Source organism: Sminthopsis crassicaudata, chromosome 2 (genome assembly GCF_048593235.1).
Source record: "Sminthopsis crassicaudata isolate SCR6 chromosome 2, ASM4859323v1, whole genome shotgun sequence".
Taxonomy (NCBI): domain Eukaryota; kingdom Metazoa; phylum Chordata; class Mammalia; order Dasyuromorphia; family Dasyuridae; genus Sminthopsis; species Sminthopsis crassicaudata.
In genome coordinates, this window is record NC_133618.1 from 484,631,284 (window position 1) to 484,652,236 (window position 20,953).

The following is a 20,953-nucleotide window of genomic DNA, read 5'->3' on the forward strand; positions in this document are numbered from 1 at the left end:
ATTTATCGGGAGCTATTATATGCAAGGCCTTCTGCTTGCTGCGAGGAAGCATAAGCCATGAAGATGATTTATACAAAATTTTATACTTTTCCATGTTCTTCAAATCTCTCCTCGCTCCTCACAGAAACCATCTGTGTGTACCTGTGTGTGTGTGTGTGTGTGTGTGTGTGTGTAAGACATAACCACCCACTTAGGCACAGTCACGGGTCGAACCCTCACACGCGTGTGTAGGCACGGAGGTAAGCATGTGCAGATTGCCATTCTATGCCATGCCGTGTACATGTATTTACCTTGTGCCCAGCTGAATACAAGAGTGATATGTTAAATGTCTATGATCTTCCAAGTTTACAAGCGTTCTATAAGATCGGAATTATAAATATCAGATTCTCCATGTTTCAGAGGGGGCTCTGAGGCAAAGTGATTTGCTTGTGGAGAGTATTAGCTGATCCAGTAGATAATGTGCTGGGTCTACAATCAGGAAAACCCGAGTTCCAATCCTGCCTCAGATACTTATTGGGTGTAGCCCTGGGCAAGTCAGTCTTGTTTCGGCTTCCTCAAATATAAAACCAAGATTAATGAGAGGAACCTACTCCCAGAGCGGTTCCAGGATCACTGAGACATTTGTAAAGCACTCAGCTGGGCTACCTGGCCCAGTAGGTGCTGCCCCTCTCCTAACATGCAAAGGGCCGGCATTCCTTTCTAATTCTCCAGAGGCCATTCCTCCCAGGAGGCTCCGTCCACCCACGAAGGAGACCCGAGGGGACCGGAGCCGCATCTTGGAGCCACGAAGGAGTAACCAATCACTCTTGGGTCACTCTCTCACTTACTAAGAATGTTTTGGGTGTCAGGGGCTTAACCAGCCCAAAAAGTCTCACAGGAGTATTCCATACGGTGAGTCTGCCCTGGTTCACAAGATCCTCAAAGGCAGCACAATAAAATGGAAAGACCCCTGGACTTGGAATGCTCCTTCCCAGCCGGGCGACCCTGGACAAAGCCCTCCTCTGTTCCGAGCCTCAGTTTCCTCATCTACAAAATAGAGGGATTGGACTAGGTGGTCTCTAAGGTCCCTTCCAGCCCTGACACTTTAAGGTTCAGAGGAAGGAGAGGGAAAGGAGAAGCTGGGCAGAGTTCTCAAAATAATTAAAACTCCCACACTAGGATACAGGGGGAAGAGGAGCCAAGACTTGGACCATCAAGTCTTCCCAGCCGGCCCCCTGCTGCGGCCCCCTTTTGTCACAAAACCTGAGGCCGAGTTATTGTTCAGAAATGAACCTTCCAGGAAAAAGGGGCCAGTGAGTCCTGTTCCCAGGACAATCCCTGCAGAAAGCATCCCCCCAGGGGCTGCCTTCCTGCAGCTCCGAGTGAAAAGACAGAAAGGGGCCCAACCAGCAGCGCATCCATGGAGAGGAGGGGTGGGGGGGAACAGACTCCCCAAAGCCCCTCCCCAATCCACATATGCAGAAAGCCCCTCTCTCCCCCCATCCCAGAGCCTTCCTGGGTCTCTGAGTCACCACTAGCTCCACTGGCCTATCAGGGCTGGTGCAGGCCCAACACACCCCAACACTCCCCACCCTTTCAAGGTCCCCAAGCCTAAAGACTCTTCACCCCCATTTGATTCCTCCCCCTCCCAACCCCATCATCCTTCCACCTCTTCTTTCCAGGACTTTCTCAATCAATCACACAGCCGGGAGAGCCGAACAAGGAGAAAAAGAGAAAGCTGACGTTCTTCTCAACCAGCAGAATAATTCTATCACTCTGATATCATGAAAAGAGCACAGGAACTGGTCCTAGTCCTGGCTCCACACCTTGGCGACGGGAGCAAACCCTCCATTTATTCTTTTCTCGTTTAAAAAATCATGTTTCTGCTGATAGCATCTCCTCACACAGCGGCGGCAAAAAGGGGCTCTGAACCCTAACCCTAACAGAGGGACGTGAGCACTATTCTTAGCGGTACTCAGTCCGTAAGCCTTCCTTAAGCAGCCCTCCCTCCTTAGATCCAATTCACCCTTGGTGTCAGGGCCTCTCGGAGAAGGAAGGTCAGGAAACAAGACCTACTATGTACTAAGCGCTGGAAAGTCCAAGTCATGTGCTTCAGGCAGCTCGTCTGTAAAATTCTGTACCTGAACAAATTTCATTCAACTAATGCCTCCGCGGGTTACTGTGCTTGGTCTCCCAAATGGAACTTGGCTCTCTGGACGACACGCCATGCAGCCATCTCCTACCACCCCTTTCTTTCTCTCCAACCCCATCTCTCTTCCCCTGCCACATACACCTAATTTTTGTATATATTTGCTATTAAAGCAAATAGATTTGCTGAAAGAAACTTACTTGATATCTGTCAATCATCTGAAAATCATCTGACATGTTTGTACATCATCATTCTAATGGTTTTACAACCAGAGTCATTAGCATTAAAATTCCTTATTTCCCTCTTTGCAAAAAAACTGAAGGCTTTAATTTGTGGGAAACCTTCCAGATTATTTAGCTCAATCCCTCATATGGTACAGATGAGAGAATTAAGACCTAAAGAAAGGACCCAACTTCTTCCAAACTCCCCTCCATCCCCCCCACTCAACGCCCGGCAAATCTAGGATTCAAACCCCAAATTCCAAACCCAGGTCTATCTTCTACTACAAAAAGCTACTTCATCCTGAGATGAGGCGCCTGGAGGAGGAAGAGGAGAAGAGTAAGCAAACAGTCCAAAGGAGTGTTTTTCCCATTCTTCCTTCCCCTGCCCTGGTCACAGCAAGCAGTGCATTCTGGGCTTTCCAAAGGAGAGAAGGAAAACACTCCCCATCTGACGGGGCAATCTAAACTGTAGCTAACTTCCTTCGGACACCGTGACCCTGAGGTTAAGAAGCCCGGTGTCTAAGATTACAAGATCAGCTTTCCCTGAAGAGTTTAACCAGAATTTTGGAGGCTTAACATTCTTCTCTGAGCCTAGGATACAAACTGTGGACACAGAATCACAGGATGTTGGAGCTGGATAACTCTGAGAGCTCAGAAAGTCAGAAGTAGATGCACCTTTTAATGTAGAATGTCAAAGCTGGAAGGGACCTTAGAACACAGAACATTGGATGAAGGGTCCTAAGGCCATATAACCCCAGAAGTGAAGGGACAGTCAAGACCCAAGAACTAACAACTCATTTTACGTTATTCATGGATAATGAATAATGAAATGAGAACTATATTTAAATTTTTTTTTCCAATTTAAACACCAAAAAGGAGCATTTCCACATACCCAACAGCAGTCAAAAAAGAAACTATAAGAAACCATGAATCCCTATTTCATATTATTTGTGTTTTAAAAATATATAACAAGTGCCGTGTTACTTTCAAAACTGTCCCAGTAGTCTGTGATTTCTCCTGAGTTTCTGGTCTCTTCTGTACATTTTAAAAAATATTTTCTGTGGAAATATGTATAGAAGAATTGCACATGTTTAACATATATTGGATTACCTTCTGTCTAGGGAAGGGGGGAGGGAAAAAGGAAGGAGAAAAATTTGGAATACAAGGTGTTGCAAGAGTGAATGCTGAAAATAACTGTTTGGACATATATACATATATTGTATTTAACTTATACTTTAACGTATTTAACATGTATTGGTCATCCTGCCATCTGGGGGAAGAGGTGGGGGGAAGGACGGGGAAAAGTTAGAACAAAAGGTTTTGCAATTGTCAATGCTGAAAAATTACCCATGCATATAGCTGGTAAATAAAAAGCTATAATAAAAAATAAAAAAAAGTGAATGCTGAAAAAAATCTGTACACATATTTTGAAAATAAAAAACTATTTTTAAAATTTCCAATGGCCGAAAAAGAGCTAATATTATTCACTTCCCATCCAAGTGAAATAAATACAAATCTTAGTATTTAAGAAAATCAAGGCAAGGCAACTTTGGAAAGGAGGAAGAACAATACAGACTTGCTGTCCAAGGACCTGGGTTCCTTCAGGTCCCAAAGGCTGATTTTGGCCAGCTCACCGTCACTTGCATGTCACGGCATCATCTCCTAATGTCATAATCCTCTTCCAGAACAAAGACAAACAATCTATGCAATCTAAGCTTTGGGATCATATGCAGTTTAACCTTTCTAGGCTTCTGCTCCCCTTCCAATAGGAATAATAACATTTGTACTTTCTTTCTCACAAGATTGTTGTGAGGGATATAAACGTACTATCAGAATGACAAAAGGACTCAACTAGAGAAGCCTGCACAGAACCCTAGCCACTAAAATAAATATCGATGGTGCTGACTGGTTCCTCTGAAAAGGAGAAAGGATCATTGGACGACTCTCCTCGCTCTCTGAACTCTTCGTTATGGGTCTCAACTTTGCTTGATGATTGGCCAAAGCAATCATAAAACAATAGCTCTCTTCACCCAAAATGCAGATGTTCATGGAGGCAAATGGGTGTTCTCAGAGGAAGCCTTTCCCTTGGCTCAAAGTGCTTGGGAGAGAAGGAAAGTCCAATGAAGAGAGGAGATGAATACGTGATATCTATAGGAATAAATTGTCATTCAAGTCATTTTTCAGTCCCAGCTGATTCTTCATGACCTCATTTGGGGCTTTCTTGGCAAAAATATTGGATCAATTAACCATTTCTTTCTCCAGCTCATTTTTAGAAATAAGAAACTAAAACAAATAGGTGAATTGTCCAAGATCATATGGGTAGTAAGTGTATGAAGCCATATTTGAACTCAGGAAATAGGGAGACATATTCCACATTTGTACTTTGGTATCTCCTCAGAGGACAAGGTGGCTCATCAGTGGGTGATAAATTAAAAGCTCACTTTCCCACCCAGTTTTTTAAACCTCCACATTTTGAAAACAAATCCACTAATAGGAAGAAAGTTAAATCAGATAGATGGTGCTCCCAAATCAATAATCTGAATGAATCTGGCCATAGCCCCAAATCCTAATGCATGATACATTATGTTCATATATGTGTGTGTGTGTGTGTGTGTGTGTGTGTGTGTGTGTGTGTGTACATCACAAATGTCCAATCTCAAAACCTCACTATGGTCAAGTGTCCCTCTGTGAAATCTATTTTCTCCCTTCTCCCAGTCTCTGGAGAAGGCCTCAAAAGAGCCCTCAGGAAAGCTGGTAAGAAATGAGGACTGAATTTAGAGTCAGAAGACTTGGGCCTTAATACCAGTTCTGCCTCTGTGCCACCTTGTATAAACTCCTTTCACTATGGGGCTTCAGTTTCCCCCTTTGGAAAAGGGGATAGTTAACTAAAACACATGTAAAACTGAAATAGAAACAGGAGCTGCTAATCTACAAAAAAAGGATCCATGCAGGATGAAATTTTATTTTTGAACAATTTTTTTTGAAATTTTTTACTGAACAAAATTTTATTTTTTTTCAATATTTCTCAAATACATTTTAATGTGATTGGGGATGCACTCTGTATGGGATTTGACACCTATGGACTGTATCATCTCTAAGATCTCTTCCAACTCTGGCATCCTACATCCTAAGGTCAATTCTAGTTCTGACGATCTATAGTCATAAGCTGAAAGGACTTAGAACAAAAAAAGGACCTTTTGTTGAGTTTTTTTTTTTAAACAAGGGAATTGGAATTAAGTGACTTGCCCACTCTCCCACAGATAGAAAGTATTAAGTGTCTGAGGCTGCATTTGAACTCAAAGTCCCCCTGATTCCAGGGTTGATGTTCTATCCGCCGCACCACTGAACTGCCCCTGTAAAGTTGTTTTTAGTCTTGTCTGACTCTAGATTTTCTTGGTAAAGATACTGGGATGGTTTGCCAGCTCCATCTCCAGATGAGGAAACTGAGGCAAACAAAGTTAAATAACTTGCCAAATGTAATGCAGCTTTAATAAGTATCTGAGGTTGGATTTGAACTCAGAAAATTAAGTCTTGCAGATTTCCAGCCAGGGCTCTGACTACTGTGCCTCCTAGCTCCCCAGAAGGCATTTTAAAAGAGAATATGGTCTCCTCATTTGACAAAGAAACTCAAGAGGGGAAAGGCTATGCTTCTGGTCACAAGAGACTTTTGAACTTTAACCTAGGTTCTCTACCACATCTAAAACATGGTTCTTTCCCACTAAGGCCATAAGATCAAGGTTCATAGCTCTAAAGCTAGGAGGTGCTTCAGAAGCCATCTGGTTTAACTCCCTCATTTTACAGAAAAGGAAACTTGAGGCCTCATAATTCAATGCCTGTTTTACAAATGATGAGACGGGGGTCGACAAAAGCAAGGTAGTCCAAGGTTGTAAGTAGAAGAGTTAGGACTTGAACTCAGGTCCTCTAAATCTGATCCTCTTTCTGCTCTACCCTATGGACTATAGTCCCTTGAAGGTGTCTGGGAAGAATTTAAAATATGCCTTTTAAACACAGATGTTGAGCCAGAGTCAGGATAGCAAGTAAGATTGCCAAAATCAGCCTGTGGGTTCTACGGGCTCCTAGAAAATGAAGAGCAGCCCAAACCCATCTTTGAACAGAGTGGAAGTCTCGCTCCATGGGCCCCAGGGGCTCCCTACAAAATACCTTCCTTCCTAATCCCAATGGCCAAACCAGTTCCTGTGGTTGCCATCCTCACTTTTTCCAAGGAGGACAGAGAGTGGGTGGTAGGGAGAAAGAAAAAATACTTTCTCTCAAGGGCAAGGGCAGGCCATCCTGGCCCACTCTCATTTCTGCCTGTCACTTTCAGAAAGCTTTGACAGCTCAATAGGTTCTTGGCCAGGAATGGGAAGTGTTCTGCATTGCTGGCTCCTCCATCACTCCTTTATCCTTCTTCTCTCCCCTCACCTCTCTACCCCAAGGGTGGATTTGTTCATCCCTCCCTTCCCTATCTGGGCAATTGGCAATGCTGAGGAATTTTTCCCCTGTTTCTTTTCTTTTTTGTAACCAGAAAATGTCTTCCTGATGGCTCTGGACGTGGGTACATGCCTGGTCATTTTCAATACATTTTTATTTTTTAATGAGAGAGAAGAACCTGCCCAAACAACAAAAAGCCCACACAGAACATTTGCAGGATGAATTAAAAGCAATTAATGAAACAGCTCCAACAAAGGCGTCACATCTAATCATCAGGTAGCTCCTTTGTGCTCAGATATGTCAGTGGGGGAAGGACCTCTCAGTGCTTTCTTTGCTGATTTCTCCTGAAATACAAGCCTGGATTGTACACACCCACACACATACCCCCCCCACAAACATACTACATAGCCCCACACACAGGCACACATGATGCACATGTACTCTTGGTATGTGTTAAAGTTGGCTTCCATTTATCCCTTCCCTTGATTGCCTGTCTTCTTCTCCACCAACCTCATCTCCACTCTACCCAATGAACCTGGTCTTTGCTGCCCCTAACCCTTCTCACCCCACTAATTCCATCCTTCACTTAAGAGTTGAACAAAGTACTTCTATAAACCTTGGTTTCTACATCTGTGAAATATAATTATTCCTGCCCTATCCACCTCACAGTGTTGTTGTTCAGAAAATCAAATGAGATTATGGAAGCTGAAGAGTTTTATTAAATATTTTATATATACATATGTGTGTATAATTATATAATATGCAATATATATATACATATAATATTTCTCCTGCCCTTTATTTTAATCAGTTACTTTCTCTAGTGTCTCTCTCCAAAGGAAAGGGATCCCTTTTCCAGATCTTCGGTGAGCATGTCTGGATTACTTAAGATCACAGGATCATGGTTAGGAGAGATCTCAGAGACCAATGAGCTAATTCCCTTACTTTACAAATAAGGAGGCTAAAATTCAAGGAAGTTTTGCCCACATAGAAAATAACCAAGCTAAAATTTAAATCCAGATCCCATGCTTCCAGATTACAGCATTCTTTCTATTATACCTCCAACTTGATCAGTTTATAATGAATGAACTTCAGGTTCTACTTCAAATATTAATTCTCTTGCTCCTCCTCACTTTTATCCTCTTCTCCCGTTAGGGTGGGCAGCATTTTCCAAAATGGAAATAGGAAATTTAGTGGGTACTCTTGATAAAAATCAATCATGGAATCACTGTTGCAAAGAGTCATGGGGTAAATACCATGAATCTTGGTCATATAGGGTACAGAGTTGCTTGTTAGCTTTTGAGAGGTAGTCAGTCAACAAGAGTTTATTTATTAAGCAGTTCTATGTTCTAGACACCTTGAAAACACTGGGGCCACAAAGGCAAAATACAAGGAGCTCCCGTTCTAAAGAAGGAGATAATACACGAATAACAATGGAAACACAAGATACTGCTATGGTTAGTTGTTTTTCAGTCATGTCTTTGTGACCTCATTTGGGATTTTCTTGACAAAGCTACTGGAGTAGTTTGCCGTTTCCTTCTCCAGCCCATCTTTCAGATGAGGAAACTAAGGCAAACAGGATTAAGTGACTTGTCCAGGGTCACATAATTCATAAGTGTCTGTCATACAAAATATATAGAGAGAAAGTGTAAATGAGAGCTTATCTTTGGAGGAAAAGTCACTGGAAGAGTGAGGGAGATTGGAGGAGACCCTGAAAGGCTTCTTGCAGATGGTGAAGTATGAGCCAAGTCTTGAAAGAAGTCAGAAAATAAGAAGATGGGGATTTTATATTAACATTTTGAAGGTAATAGGGAACCTTGTGAGCTTAATGAGTTATATTCAGGTAGGTACTTTAGGAAACTCACTTTGGCAACTAAGTGAAGGATGCACTGGAGTAAGGAAAAACTCAAAGTCAGTAAAGGCTCAAAACAACTTGGCAACAAACTGAAGAAATGAGTTGAGTGTAAGTAAGGAGTCAAGGATGACCCTGAGTTATGAACCTGGATGGAATGTTGATGCCTGGAACAATAATGAGGTAGGGGAGGAGAGTGGAAAATAGGGAAAGATAATGAGTTCTGTTGTATAAGCTGCATTGTACATGTCTACAGGACATCATTTCCAAATGTCCAATATACAGTTATTGAGGCAAGAATAGAGATAAAGAATTTAGAGCTAGGTGATGCAGTGAATAGAGCAACAGCCCTGAAATCAGGAGGATCTGAGTTCAAACCTGGTCTAGACAGGTAACACTTCCTAGCTGTGTGACCCTGGGAAGTCACTTAGCCCCAATTGCCTCAGGGGAAAAAAAGAATTTAGAGCTTGACAAATAGATCTTAGAATTACCTACACAGGAATGATCATTGAATCCATGAAAATTGATGAGATCACTTGTCTAGATATCATAGAGGGAGATGAAAAAAAGTCCAGGATAGATCTAAAGAACACCCACAATTAGTGGTTATGACCCAGAGGAAGATCCAGCAAAGAAGATTGAGAAGTAATCACAAAGTCAGTAGAACCAAAAGAGAACAGTTATATGAAGGAAAAGAAGGTGATCAACAGCTGCAGAAAAATCAAGAAAAATCCAGATTAAGAAAAAGTCATTGGATTTGGGAATTAAATGATCATTAGTAAACTTGTAGGAATGTTTCAGGTGATGGATGAGATAGGAAGCCGACAGCAGAAGGTTCAAAAGAGCAAGAAAAGTGGGAAAACCAGCTTCCTCAAGTAGAAGGAAGAGATACAGGATGAAAACTAGTTAGTGTGATTTAAGGATTAAAAAGCCGTAAAGAAAGGATGAATCAAGAATAAATCAGTGGTTATAGGAACTAGAATCATAAGGTTTGTGGTTCACAGCAAAAGGAGTCTTTAACTTTGAACAAAGAGGCAGGACAAGATTGGGGGGAGATGAAACATAAAAATAAAAGGAAGAGGAGGTGCAAAAGATGAGAGGATTCAGGGTGAAATGGGAGACATTTTGGGGTCAATAGGAAGCCAGAATACAAAGTGATCAACACTTTGTCTTTCCTACTTTGGATAACAACTCCTTTTGTCTCATCATTCCCAAGCCCATGCTAAGGAAGCAGAGAGACTGGGCACATTTCATAGAAAGATAGTCTACAACCCAAAAGTTTTGGATCTAGAAGGACTGGATCCCGCTCCTTCACTCTCCCTTCAAAGAATAATAATGTATAGGGACTAGAACATGGAGTAGAAGTTTAATACATATGGAGGGAAAAAGTCTTGGCTGACACTTAGAGAGGGCTGAATTATACATTCATTCATGTTTTCTTTCATTCAATAAATGTTTACTGATTAAGGACCAATCGGAGAATCATAAAAGCCTCTGGCACAGTAGGAAATCTAATCCACCCAAGTAAAGTAGAAAGGACCAGGAGCCAGGAGACCTAATTTTTTGTCCTGGCTCTGCAACTAATTAGTTGGGCAGCTTCAGACAAGTTGAATGTTCCCTTCCCTAGACACAGTTTACACATCTGTAAAACGAAGGGAGGTAGGGAGGAGGTCTCTAAACTCCGACATGAGACTATAGGGGTGAGTTTATATATTGAGGCAGCTGAATAGCACAGTGGTTACAGCACTGGGTCAGAAAATCGGGAAGAACAGAGTTCCAACCTGTCTCAAACACTTATTAACTAGGTGACCTTCAACAAGCCACTGAACCTATGTTTATACTCAATTTCCTCAGCTGTAAAATAGGAATAATAATAGTGTTTACCTCCCAGGGTAGTCTGGAGGATCAAATGAGATAGTAAAATCATTAACACATAGTAGGAACATAGTAGGCACTTAATGTTTTCTTCCCTCCTTCTAGATCATTTTTTCTCCTCAGCTAAAGAAGTAGCCCAATGTGCTGTTCAAAGCCCCAAGGCAGAGGCCCAGCTGAACAAGTCCCAAGGCTTGGGGTGTGACCAGTCCCCTCTCAAAGGAAGCTAGGTCTTTTGAAAAGGCTGCCCTGAGCAACAGAAGCTTGGAAACTGCCAGCCTAGCAGCTGTACTGGAGTTAATGCCCTTTCCCCAGGGAACAGGGCCAGAGATCCTCCAGCCCAGGGTCCCCCAGGTGACTACCCAGCCTGCTCCCCTTCTTTCTGCCCCCTACTCCCCTAGAGAGAAGGCTCTCCTCCCTCACCCATTCCTGAGGGACCCACTGGAGCCAATGATTCTTTTCTCCCCTCCCTAAGTTCATCCCTGCACTCCCCAGGGAACAGAGACAAAGCAAACTCTCTCATTCAGGAACCAGAAATGATTTTTTTTTCTGTTTTGTTTTGTTTAAGTACAAAGATCTGCATTCTCTCCCAGAGCCCAAGTGAACACAAGCTTGCTGTAAACAGCAATAGCAGGAGGGGTTCCACAAGACAAGGCCAGTCAACTGCTGGGGAAGCCCTGGATATTGTCTGTTTGCTCAGACTTAATTCACCCGGCCTGCTCAGCCTTCCAGGCCACAGAAAACCCTGTCAGACAATGCCTCTGCCTGAAATACACACAAATGACCATCTATTAGCCTTCAGGCAGGTAATTCAGTGCAACAGGAGTTTGGTGAACAGTATGTTTTATTTAATTAGGATGAACAGAAGAGATAAACCTCACAGCAGGTCTAGTAATGACAACACGCAAAAAAATAATTCACGCCCAGGTAACAAAAGAGCAAGTTTCAATTACACTGAAAGCTGAGGAAGAAGTTGACTTAGCACCTCCAAGAAGGAAAAAGAAATAAAAATTCTAAATGTACAGCCTGCGTGATTGATTCACAGTTATAATCTGGGAGGGAACTGCACCTGATTCAAGACAGGAACCCAAGGTATTCTCTGTGGTTTTCATTGGGGCCGTTTCCCCTTCCCCACCACAGCAAAACCACACTGTGTAGTTGCTCCCATTTGAAATCAATCTGGATGCAAAAGCAATGAAGAAGCATTCCCCCATCCTGGAAAACTGGTGAACATACTTAATTATTGCAGCAGCAAAAGGAGAAACATTTCTAACATCATGAGCCAAAGTTCACATATAGCCAGATGTAGAGATTGGGGATTTGGGGAGAAGGACCCTTCTCTGCTACCATCCTATGGATTGACCATTTCAGACTTTAAAAAAAAAGATGTAGTGTGGACTAAGTTCTTTCTGACCTTCATAAGCAAATGACCTTCCAGTTACTCCCATCAGTCCTGAAACTTTGAAAGAATGACTTTCCATTACTGCAAATGCTTTAGCATCCTGGAATCACACAGCTCACCTATCCCAACCTCAAAAGTTTTTTCTCAGCTTGGCAAAAACCCATGTCACCTAGACTCTGCTCTGGCCTCCATGTTTTAAAAAGGGTCACATTCAGTCAAGGGACATTTTACTTAGAAAAATGTGAGTTCAAATCCAGCCTCTGACTTTTCTAGCTGTGTGGTGATGAAGTTACTTAACCTCTCTGAACCTATTTCCTCATCTGTAAAATCAAAGAGATGGACTAAATGGATGGTCTCCAGGTCACTTCTGGTTCTAAATTTATCATCCTATGAACCCTGTGAAGATAATAATGTTCCCTCACAAAGGACCTATAACAAAAGGTCTTTGCTTGTAGGCAATAATATACTTATGTGAATGAGTGAATGAAATGAATGAACAAATGAATGAAAAAGAAAAATGTGTATAAAGATAATTTTATTACTCTACTCCCACCCCATTCCACGAATTCTTAGTCTTTCCTATGCTTTTGTGCCTTTGAGTAAGATCCTTCAATAACCAAAATCTGTGTTTTCTACTTGCATCCATCCCAAAATCTCAGTTACCTAACAAATATGAAATTGGTGTTCAATTAGTGAGCACATACATCTACAAAGCACCACTTTAGATCCCAATCCAGGAGATGACATGAACATCTGCTTTCACTTCAAGACATTAATTTTCAATTATTGGAGAAAAACAAAATTAGTCCTGACAAATTGCTGGTGAATATGGAATCTTGTCAAGTGGTTCATAATAATAAGTTAGGGAGCCAGCAATTAACATCCCCAAATAAAGTTTCCTGATGGACTCTTGTCACTTGAAGCAAAATGGAGGGGACATTCTGAGAGCTGCCCTGTAATTCCATTTGAGGTCTACTATACTAAACAGTAATAAGACTTCTCAGCTAGCCAACACTCTCAGGTAACCATCTCTTCCAACAATTAGGATTAATGTATGCTCTAATGAAAGAATTTAAAGTCTAACTTTTTGGAAAGAGGGGAAAATTAAAACTAAAAATCTTCACCCTTAACAGGGTTACTTGTCTCTCTCTTTAAAAAAAATTTTTTTTGTCTTTTACTAATAGTTCACATTGTAGAACGATTGACCATTAACAAAGCACTCTGTAATTTGTCCCCCCCCTTTCATGAGCAGCAGTCACTTCCACTGGTCTACACCGATGAATATTTGTGCACTACCAAGAATGACTGACTTTCCATCAGCAAACTGATTCAGTAATGCAGACACATGCTCCTCCAAGAAGCTAAATAAGAAATTCCACCTAGAAATACCAAAAAAGAAACACTGACAGACTTTAGGAATCTCTCTAAATGTTTTAGCAACCTCTGCTCTAAACCCACAGTTAGAAATGAACAACTTCTGCCTGCTTATATCGGTGCCCATACTTTTGAAACCACACTGGAGGTCCCTTGTTTCCCAAACATATTTAATCACTAATTGCAAGGAATCCAAATGATAAAAACAATACAAGAAAAGAGAATATCAACAGTGTAATCTCATTTGATGACTTTCTGTGTATCTTGATTGCCCCAGTCTCTGTATCAATAAGTAGAAACCGATATTTGGATGAGCAGAATTAACAGATAATGACGATGTAATCTTTGTATTGGAAAAGTCAAAACTGAACCAAGTGAATACATTTGTGCTAGGAGGTGGGATGGGGGGAGAGGTGGAAGGGAGGGCATGTGCTTCTCTCTCTCTTTTTTTTATTAAGAAAGAAAATTATATCTTTAAGACAAGAATGAAAGACATTGTTACTTCCAAAGTCAACTCTGTAACTGAGCTCCGACATTGTATAATTGACTTTGCAAGCAGAACAACAGCAATATAACAAAGAAAATGTCAGTGTTTTCACAGTGCTAATCTATAGCACTAGGAGGGCCTCCTGCTGTCAGGCAGAGCTGACAATACAATAGCTTTCAAAGGGATATTACCATCATGCTTTTATTCTTGACATCAATCAAGACAAAGAGAATCCTTTTCAGAAGACATTAAAAATCAAACCTTTGGTTGAGGAGATAGGTAAAACAGCCTTCTTTTAAAGGAGACCATTCAGGGCAATCAGCTAATTTGAGGGCCTAGAAAGGGATGGAGTATTTTTATTTATTGAGTGTATAATCCCAAAGTGACTACAGGCTGCCTGCTACAAACCAGGTAGGTAAGGAGCTAAATCAAAAGTTTCTATCAGTCTTTCTCCACCCCACCCCTAAGAAAGCCGAGCAGGAAAGGATGACAACCCTGGGTTGGGATTTCAAGGAGAATAAGGAAGCCAGACTGAATTAGTGCATTTTTGTGCAAAACAGTTTGATTACTGACTTGCATGTTTATGCACAAAATACCATTGCAATCTGACAGCAATTTGCAGAATTGTCAAATTCACCAACCAAAGTACATCTGCTATTTTCAATCATGTGCCAACAAGAATAGAGCTCCCATAAACTGCACTGAAGTTGTTCAATGAAAATTGCCTAGAACCTCTTGGTTCTGTTCCTTTATCTGAATCTTTGTATTAGCCTGAAATGTTTTTAGAAAAATGATGTTTGTTTTGCAAGCATCAGGTCCCATTAGAGCAAAGCACCCCATAAACCAAGGTTTTCCAATCATAATCTTTACCAAACAAAAGAGCTATAAACTATCCCCTAGTTAAATATGGCAGCAGAAAGCTTATCTTCCTAGATTCCCTTTTGACTTTTTCAGTGAAAGACTGCTAAAAGGTATATTATAGAAATGGATGATGCTTATTATGTTGATAGACCAAGATCAGAAAAAGTTAATATTTATACATATTAATTGGTGGCATATTACTCCTTCTTTTAAACCACTGAGGATATACTAAAAGATATTATCTGCCCTCCAAAGAACAGAACCAAGAAAGCTAAGGCCACCATCCAATTTTCACAAACTGTTTTGTGGGGACATTTAGTTAAGGTGTTCACCAGTTTACACTTGGGGTGAGAGAAATAGAAAGATAAAGAGGACTAAACTCTAAATACTAATCAGGAGATTTCATCGAAACTCAAGAGACCAAGGGGAATCTCTGAATAGAGACCCTGGGCAGATGGATAGGCTGACTAATATAAATAAATGAGGACAGTCCTTTCCAAAACAGAGGTGGTTACTATGTCAATATTTACTACAAAAAAAAGGAAGTTTTTACATTGTAGACAATGGGCACGGTACACAATTCTTTAGACAGTATTTAAATAACAGGTACTAAAAAATTCCTACAAAGAAGGGTAAAAGATAGAGAGAAGAGAGGACACCATCAATGACTCTGAAAATAATCTCCCCCTGAATCAGCTTTCTTCAAAAGAGCAGGCGGAATGTTCCCAGTAACCACCTTACTGTTGGTTTGCTTTAGTTTACACTTTCAAATGAACAGTTAAAAGAAATCGATTTCTCTAATTGTGAGGCTATTAAATCCTACATCAGGGGGAGAATTCAACAGCTATCTCCTTAAAAACAACTGGCTACCAATATGGCATTTATTGCACATTTTTGTTCAAATTAACCAGATCCCTTGGACCAAAAAACCCCCATTGAGAGCCAAGCAAGCTTATACTTAAAAGACCTTCACTCTGGTTTAGTGATTTTCTTCCTTCCTCCCCACTTCTCTCCCCCTCCCACTTCTTCCCCCCCCTTACCCCCTTTTTTAAATAGTGGAGCATACCAGAATATCTCTATGTATTAAAGGAATTGCCAGTACCGAGTGGTTCTGTGGAATTACTTTATTACTGTAATGTCACCGGCATTTTGCACCTCTCATTATTAATACACAGTGCACCTTATGCTTCTCCGTTTGGAAGGATTCCACTGCCAGGGGCACATAGTTATCTTATTTTACTGCTTATTACGTTTTTGCTAGGAAACAGGTGTAAGAATCTAAATAGCAATTACTAGACATAAAAGATGTTCTAGTGAATGAAACAAGTCATGTTTCCCTGTGATTGAATCGAGAGGCAGGAAAAAGTCCTGAATACAATACAGTCTGAGCGTTCCAGACCAGCCTACAAATGTTACAGAATTTATAAAGGGTTCCCCCCCCCCTACAAGATCATGTACATTTAGCCAAACAAATCCTGACAATTTACACTTGTATTTGGTCTCCGTTGAATCAGAAAACCTGTAAGCTCAGAATGCCTCTATTTATTACATCTCAATTATTTCCATGGAAACATGTACTGTGACAATCTATGCTGTGCCCAACTCCCTCGACCTCCATCCAAATTTATAAAAAATGGACTTTTTAGAAGCTAAAGGTTGAGAGGAAGGAAAGGCCTAGGCAGGGGATGAACTGGAATCTCTGGAGGACAGATAAAAATGTGGGTGCTGGGTGTGAACATAGTGTTACATAGTGTATCCAATAATTAATAGCTGGAAATTCAATTAACAGTGAATTTATACTGGAAATATATGCCACATTACAAATTATTCAAAACTTTTAAACCTAGATTGAAAAAAATATATTAATTTTCTCTCCAAATTAATAGGCTGTTGTGGGATTGGAGGCAGGATCATCTAGGCGACAGATCATCTTAATGTTGAGTGGCAGAGATAACTGCCGGGATAATCATTACTGAGCCACCTGATATAATCAGTAGAAATAACATCAGTGAAGAGTGATGACTACAGTACAGAGAATGAGGCCAAAATTATCAAAGTAACAAACAGGGGGAATGCAGTGAAAACTGCCACACTAAGAAGGAATAAAAAGAGAGAAAGCTGGAAAATAGCTCAGTAAATGGTATTCTTCTGAAATTCAGGGGTGGCTTTTGAAAAATGATGCTGCTATCCTCCTCTAAACTATTGCCTGGATGTACAGGGGATGAGTTGTGTTTCCCAATTGATAGACAAACACTGTGACACTCACTGACACCTCCAGAAAGGGGGGGTATTCTGGGGTTCTGTTTTGGTGGAGCAAGTCACCATCTGAGGCCTGTTTGATTTTCAAAGCTGCAATTCCTGTGCTTTCAAATAACACTTTCAGAACATCCATTAGAAATAGTTATATTTCTGTCTTCCCTTCCTCCTATGGGCTCTCACATTTCAGAGATCAATTACAGCAAAGGACATTCAGAGCAGGTTGCTCGGTGCTCTCTAAGTCCACAATGCCTCACTGTTAACCCTGACACACAGCAGTGAAGGCAAAAATACACTGTTATTCCTTAAGAAGCACCTTCAAGAATCTTTAAAGGTGAAGACCTGGCTGTTTTAAACACTTACTGTGGCGCTGTCCACACTTAGTCAAACACTTTTTAATATTGTTTCCTGGGCGGTTGGAGGAGAGGAAGGGGTGACTCTTGAAGATTAAATAAATGCTGACCCACAGAAACTCTAATCTACATCAAATTAGTACCTTCCCTTTATATTAATTCCCTCCTAGATAAAGGACCACACCTCCATCTATTCACCCCAGAATCAAACTAAATAAAAGACTAAATAGAGAAAGACAAGGTCTGTGAGGATCTTTGTTAAATGACAAGAGAAACATTTTATATATAGCACTGAAGTCTCTGATACAGCAATAGAAACAAATCATGTGATTCATTATTTACTGTAGTTTGGAGAAATCACCTTACTACTATTCAAGATTTTAACCTATGTCTTTTCCCTATCAATTAACTTTCACTTTCTAGCTGGAAAGCCATTCTCCCAAGATAACAAAAAGCTCTTCTGGGCTCCTCTTGTTCTCTCCTTCTCATAAAACATTTTAAGCTTGATTTCATGAAAAGCTGAAGATAAATTCTTATAGACTCTTTCAGAGGTGTCAAGTAAGATGGTTTAACTAAAATGTCCCTCCATCTCTGCATTATTATGAGTTGAATTTATTCTTGGATTGAACCTATTACCTTTCACAGAAGGAATTGTTGGTGGTAGTGGTGGTGATTTAAATCAAGAGCTTTGCAATTTCCTTTCTGAATTATCTCCTCCTGATGAATTTAACATAGAATTAGCTGCCCAGTTCCAAAAGAACACAAAGGTTTCTCTGGCCATTCACTTCCTACATTTTTGCATGGTTGCCAGAAGAGGCTCTTGAAGACTGACTTAGTTATTACCAGTACAAAAGAAAGGTAAAGTCAAATCTTACTTCAAGTGACTGAAATTGGTCCATTCAGGAAGGATTTAAATGTGGACTTTCCCCTCTATCTCTCTCTTCATATTAACATATTAAATCTACAAACTCCTAAAATTTTACAAAGGGAGTCAACTTATGCAACAGTTCTCTTTTCCAGTTGTATTTCTCACAAAGTTACCTAGAATAAAGAACAACTTCACCAGAAAAGGGGCAAAAACTTAGGTCCATTTACTTTGGAGTTCCATCAACTTCTACTTGTTCTTGACTACATCTTTTTAATGGTGTTTCTAGGTTTTCTTTAGGAAAGACGGTGATTCCCTACCCCACCCCCATAAACCCATTCAGTTCTCAGATGCCCCTTTGCTCCGGTATTTAAATTCATGACATCCAAGACTCAAGAGGAGGAAAGAGGGAGGGGATGGGGAAGTGGGGGAGAAAGAGGGTGTCCTATTCCAGTTCTACTCAGTACAGCAAGAAATTAACTTTTGGTAAGAACCTGGGCTCTGGCACCTACCTCTAATGAAAGGGTCATAAAAATTAATTTTTAATTAGTGAGGAAGGGAGCCAAAGATTCTCTTCCCCAACCCTAACCTACACACAGCATAATCTCTAAGGGCCATTCTCTCCCCCCCCCTCCCCCATCGCCTCCGTACTAATTCTAGAGCGCTGCGGGAGAAGGCTGAGGAGCACCCAATAGTCAGGGCTGGGGGGAGGGGACAGAGAACCACAAAGGCCAGGCTTGATGCCCTGGGGCTGCAAGCAAAGGCTCTATGGGGGGTGAAAGAGCAGGAAGAGAGGCAAAAATCCTGCACTTCCCCACCCCCACTGCTCAAACCCCTTCTTCTTAGGGAAGTTATTCACCAGACAGAAATGAACCACAGGGTTATAAGGATGGAATTATAGATACATATACATATATATTTTATATACATATACACACACATTACATTGTATTCACACCTATGTAAAAACATGTATATGTATATGTACACATATATACCTCCATATATCTACAGACCACTCAGTGATTCCCAAGTGGGCAGGGGGGACAGGAAACCCATAAATACGCTGGGGAGGTAGGCCGGCCAGGCAGAGCCAGGAGTCTGGCCTGGGCCTGGGGCTGAAGGGAGGGGGAGTCACGGACTGGGAGTTCGGCGCCCTGGAGCCGGGCGCGCCGCGGGGAGCCTGGGGGTGGGGGTGATCGGGATGAAGAGCTAGGACATTGAGGAACTCTCCCAATCCCTCTTGGGACACAAGGAGCCCCAAGTCTTAGAGGCTACCCGCTCCCCCGCCCCCTGCTGAGCTCTCAGTGGGGTTGGAGAGGACAGGGACACACCAGACAATAACCCACAGAGCCGGAGGCGCGTTAGCTCTAGCGGCCTCAGTGGAGGGGGATTGGTGGGGTGGCAGGAAGTGAGGGGGCCGGGCTGGGGGGAATAGGGGGGCCCGCGGTAGGGGGCCTGGAGAGGCGGAGGAAGCTGGGGAACCCTACGGGCAAGAGGTACAGAGATGAGAACTGAGCTGGGTAGGGGACCTGGAGAGGGGGCGGAGAGAAGGGCGCGAGGTGATCCGTGGGGGGGTCGGGCTGCAATACAGTCCCCACGTCTCCAGAAACAACAGTGGCAGCCGCCTCCTGCTTTCCTCACTCCTTCCCCACACCCCTCGGATCAGGGAGGAGGGGAAAGCAGAGGGAGGCCCGGGGGGCCGGCGCTGGGGCGACAGCCGCAGCTGCCTCCTTCCCTCCTTCTCCTCCTCCTCCTCTTCTTCCTCGGCGGCGGCGGTGATTCGCAATCCCCGCCAAACCCGGGCCGTACCCCTTGATTGGTCACGCGGGCCGACTGGCGGGGGCCCGGGGACCCAGATGGGGGGAGAGGAGAGATGAGACTCCCCCACTCCCCCATACAAACCCACTTACACACCCCGAGTCTAGAAGCAGCTGGCCGGGGGACCCGGTCGCTATGCCTCCCGGCAGACTAGCAGCTCCTTCTCCCCCGGCCCGGGAGGGGGGATTGGAAAAAGGGAGGGTGTCCGCTCCACGTTCCCCTCCTCCTCTCCTTTCTCCTCCTCCTCCTCCTCCTCCTCCTCCCCCTTCCTCCTCCTCCACCTCCTCCTTCTCTCTCGCTCTCTCGCTCGCTCTCGGTCCGCCCGTCCCTCCCTCTCCCTTCCTGCCGGTTCCCTACTCACCTTTCACCGAGCGCGGTTTGGCTTGCTTGCGTCTCGACATGTCCGGGGCTTCGGGCGCTCCCTCTTGCTCAGCGGACTGCTCCCCCCTCCGCCCCCCGCTGCTTTCCCCCCCCTTTCTCCTCCTCCTCCTCCTCCTTCTTCTCGGAAACTTTTTTTTTGCAGCCGGGTCGGCGGCTGCGGTGAGCAGATCGATGGTTCGGGGCGGCCTCACTCGGAAAGATAACTATTGATAATGATGATGATGATGATGATAATGATGATGGTTTGGGGAGGAAGGTGCTAAGGCCGAGGGGGGTGGCGCTGGGTTTTTGCCTGTTGCAATGCGGCAGCCGGGGGCTCAGCGGTCCCAGCGGCGCGGGGAGTCCAGAGGCCACTCGGCCGAGCCGCGTTATGCAAAAAAAAAAAAAAAAAAAAAAAAAAAAGCCGCCCCCCTCCTCCTCCTCCTCTCCACCCCCCGCCGGCCCCCGGCCCCTGCGGCCCCCTCCCTCCCCCCACCCCACCAACCTCCACCCCCCACCCTCCTCCTCCTTCTCCTCCGCCCCTCGGGTTATTTTTGTGCAAAGTTTGCAGGCGTCCGGCTGCGCTGCCCGGTCCAGACTCTCACAATAACCCCATCTGTGGAGGGGAAGGGGGCTAGAGGTGAAGGTGGAGGGGGAGGACGCAGAAGGG

The 20,953-nt window shown here is 43.0% G+C and overlaps 1 protein-coding gene across 2 annotated transcripts in view; it reads right to left on the reverse strand.

Annotated features, from left to right (window-relative positions):
• The window catches only part of ZNF423 (zinc finger protein 423), a 403,307-nt gene extending 382,600 nt beyond the window's left edge, over nucleotides 1–20,707 (reverse strand). The window contains exon 1 of one of the 2 annotated variants that reach the window (XM_074293331.1): nucleotides 20,285–20,707. In XM_074293331.1, coding sequence (XP_074149432.1) covers nucleotides 20,285–20,324 — 40 coding nt within the window. In that variant the 5' untranslated portion in view covers nucleotides 20,325–20,707. Of the gene's footprint in view, nucleotides 1–20,019; nucleotides 20,138–20,284 lie in introns of those variants that run through there. The other variant, XM_074293332.1, reaches the window with a different exon arrangement.
• Between the last annotated feature and the right edge of the window lie 246 nt (nucleotides 20,708–20,953).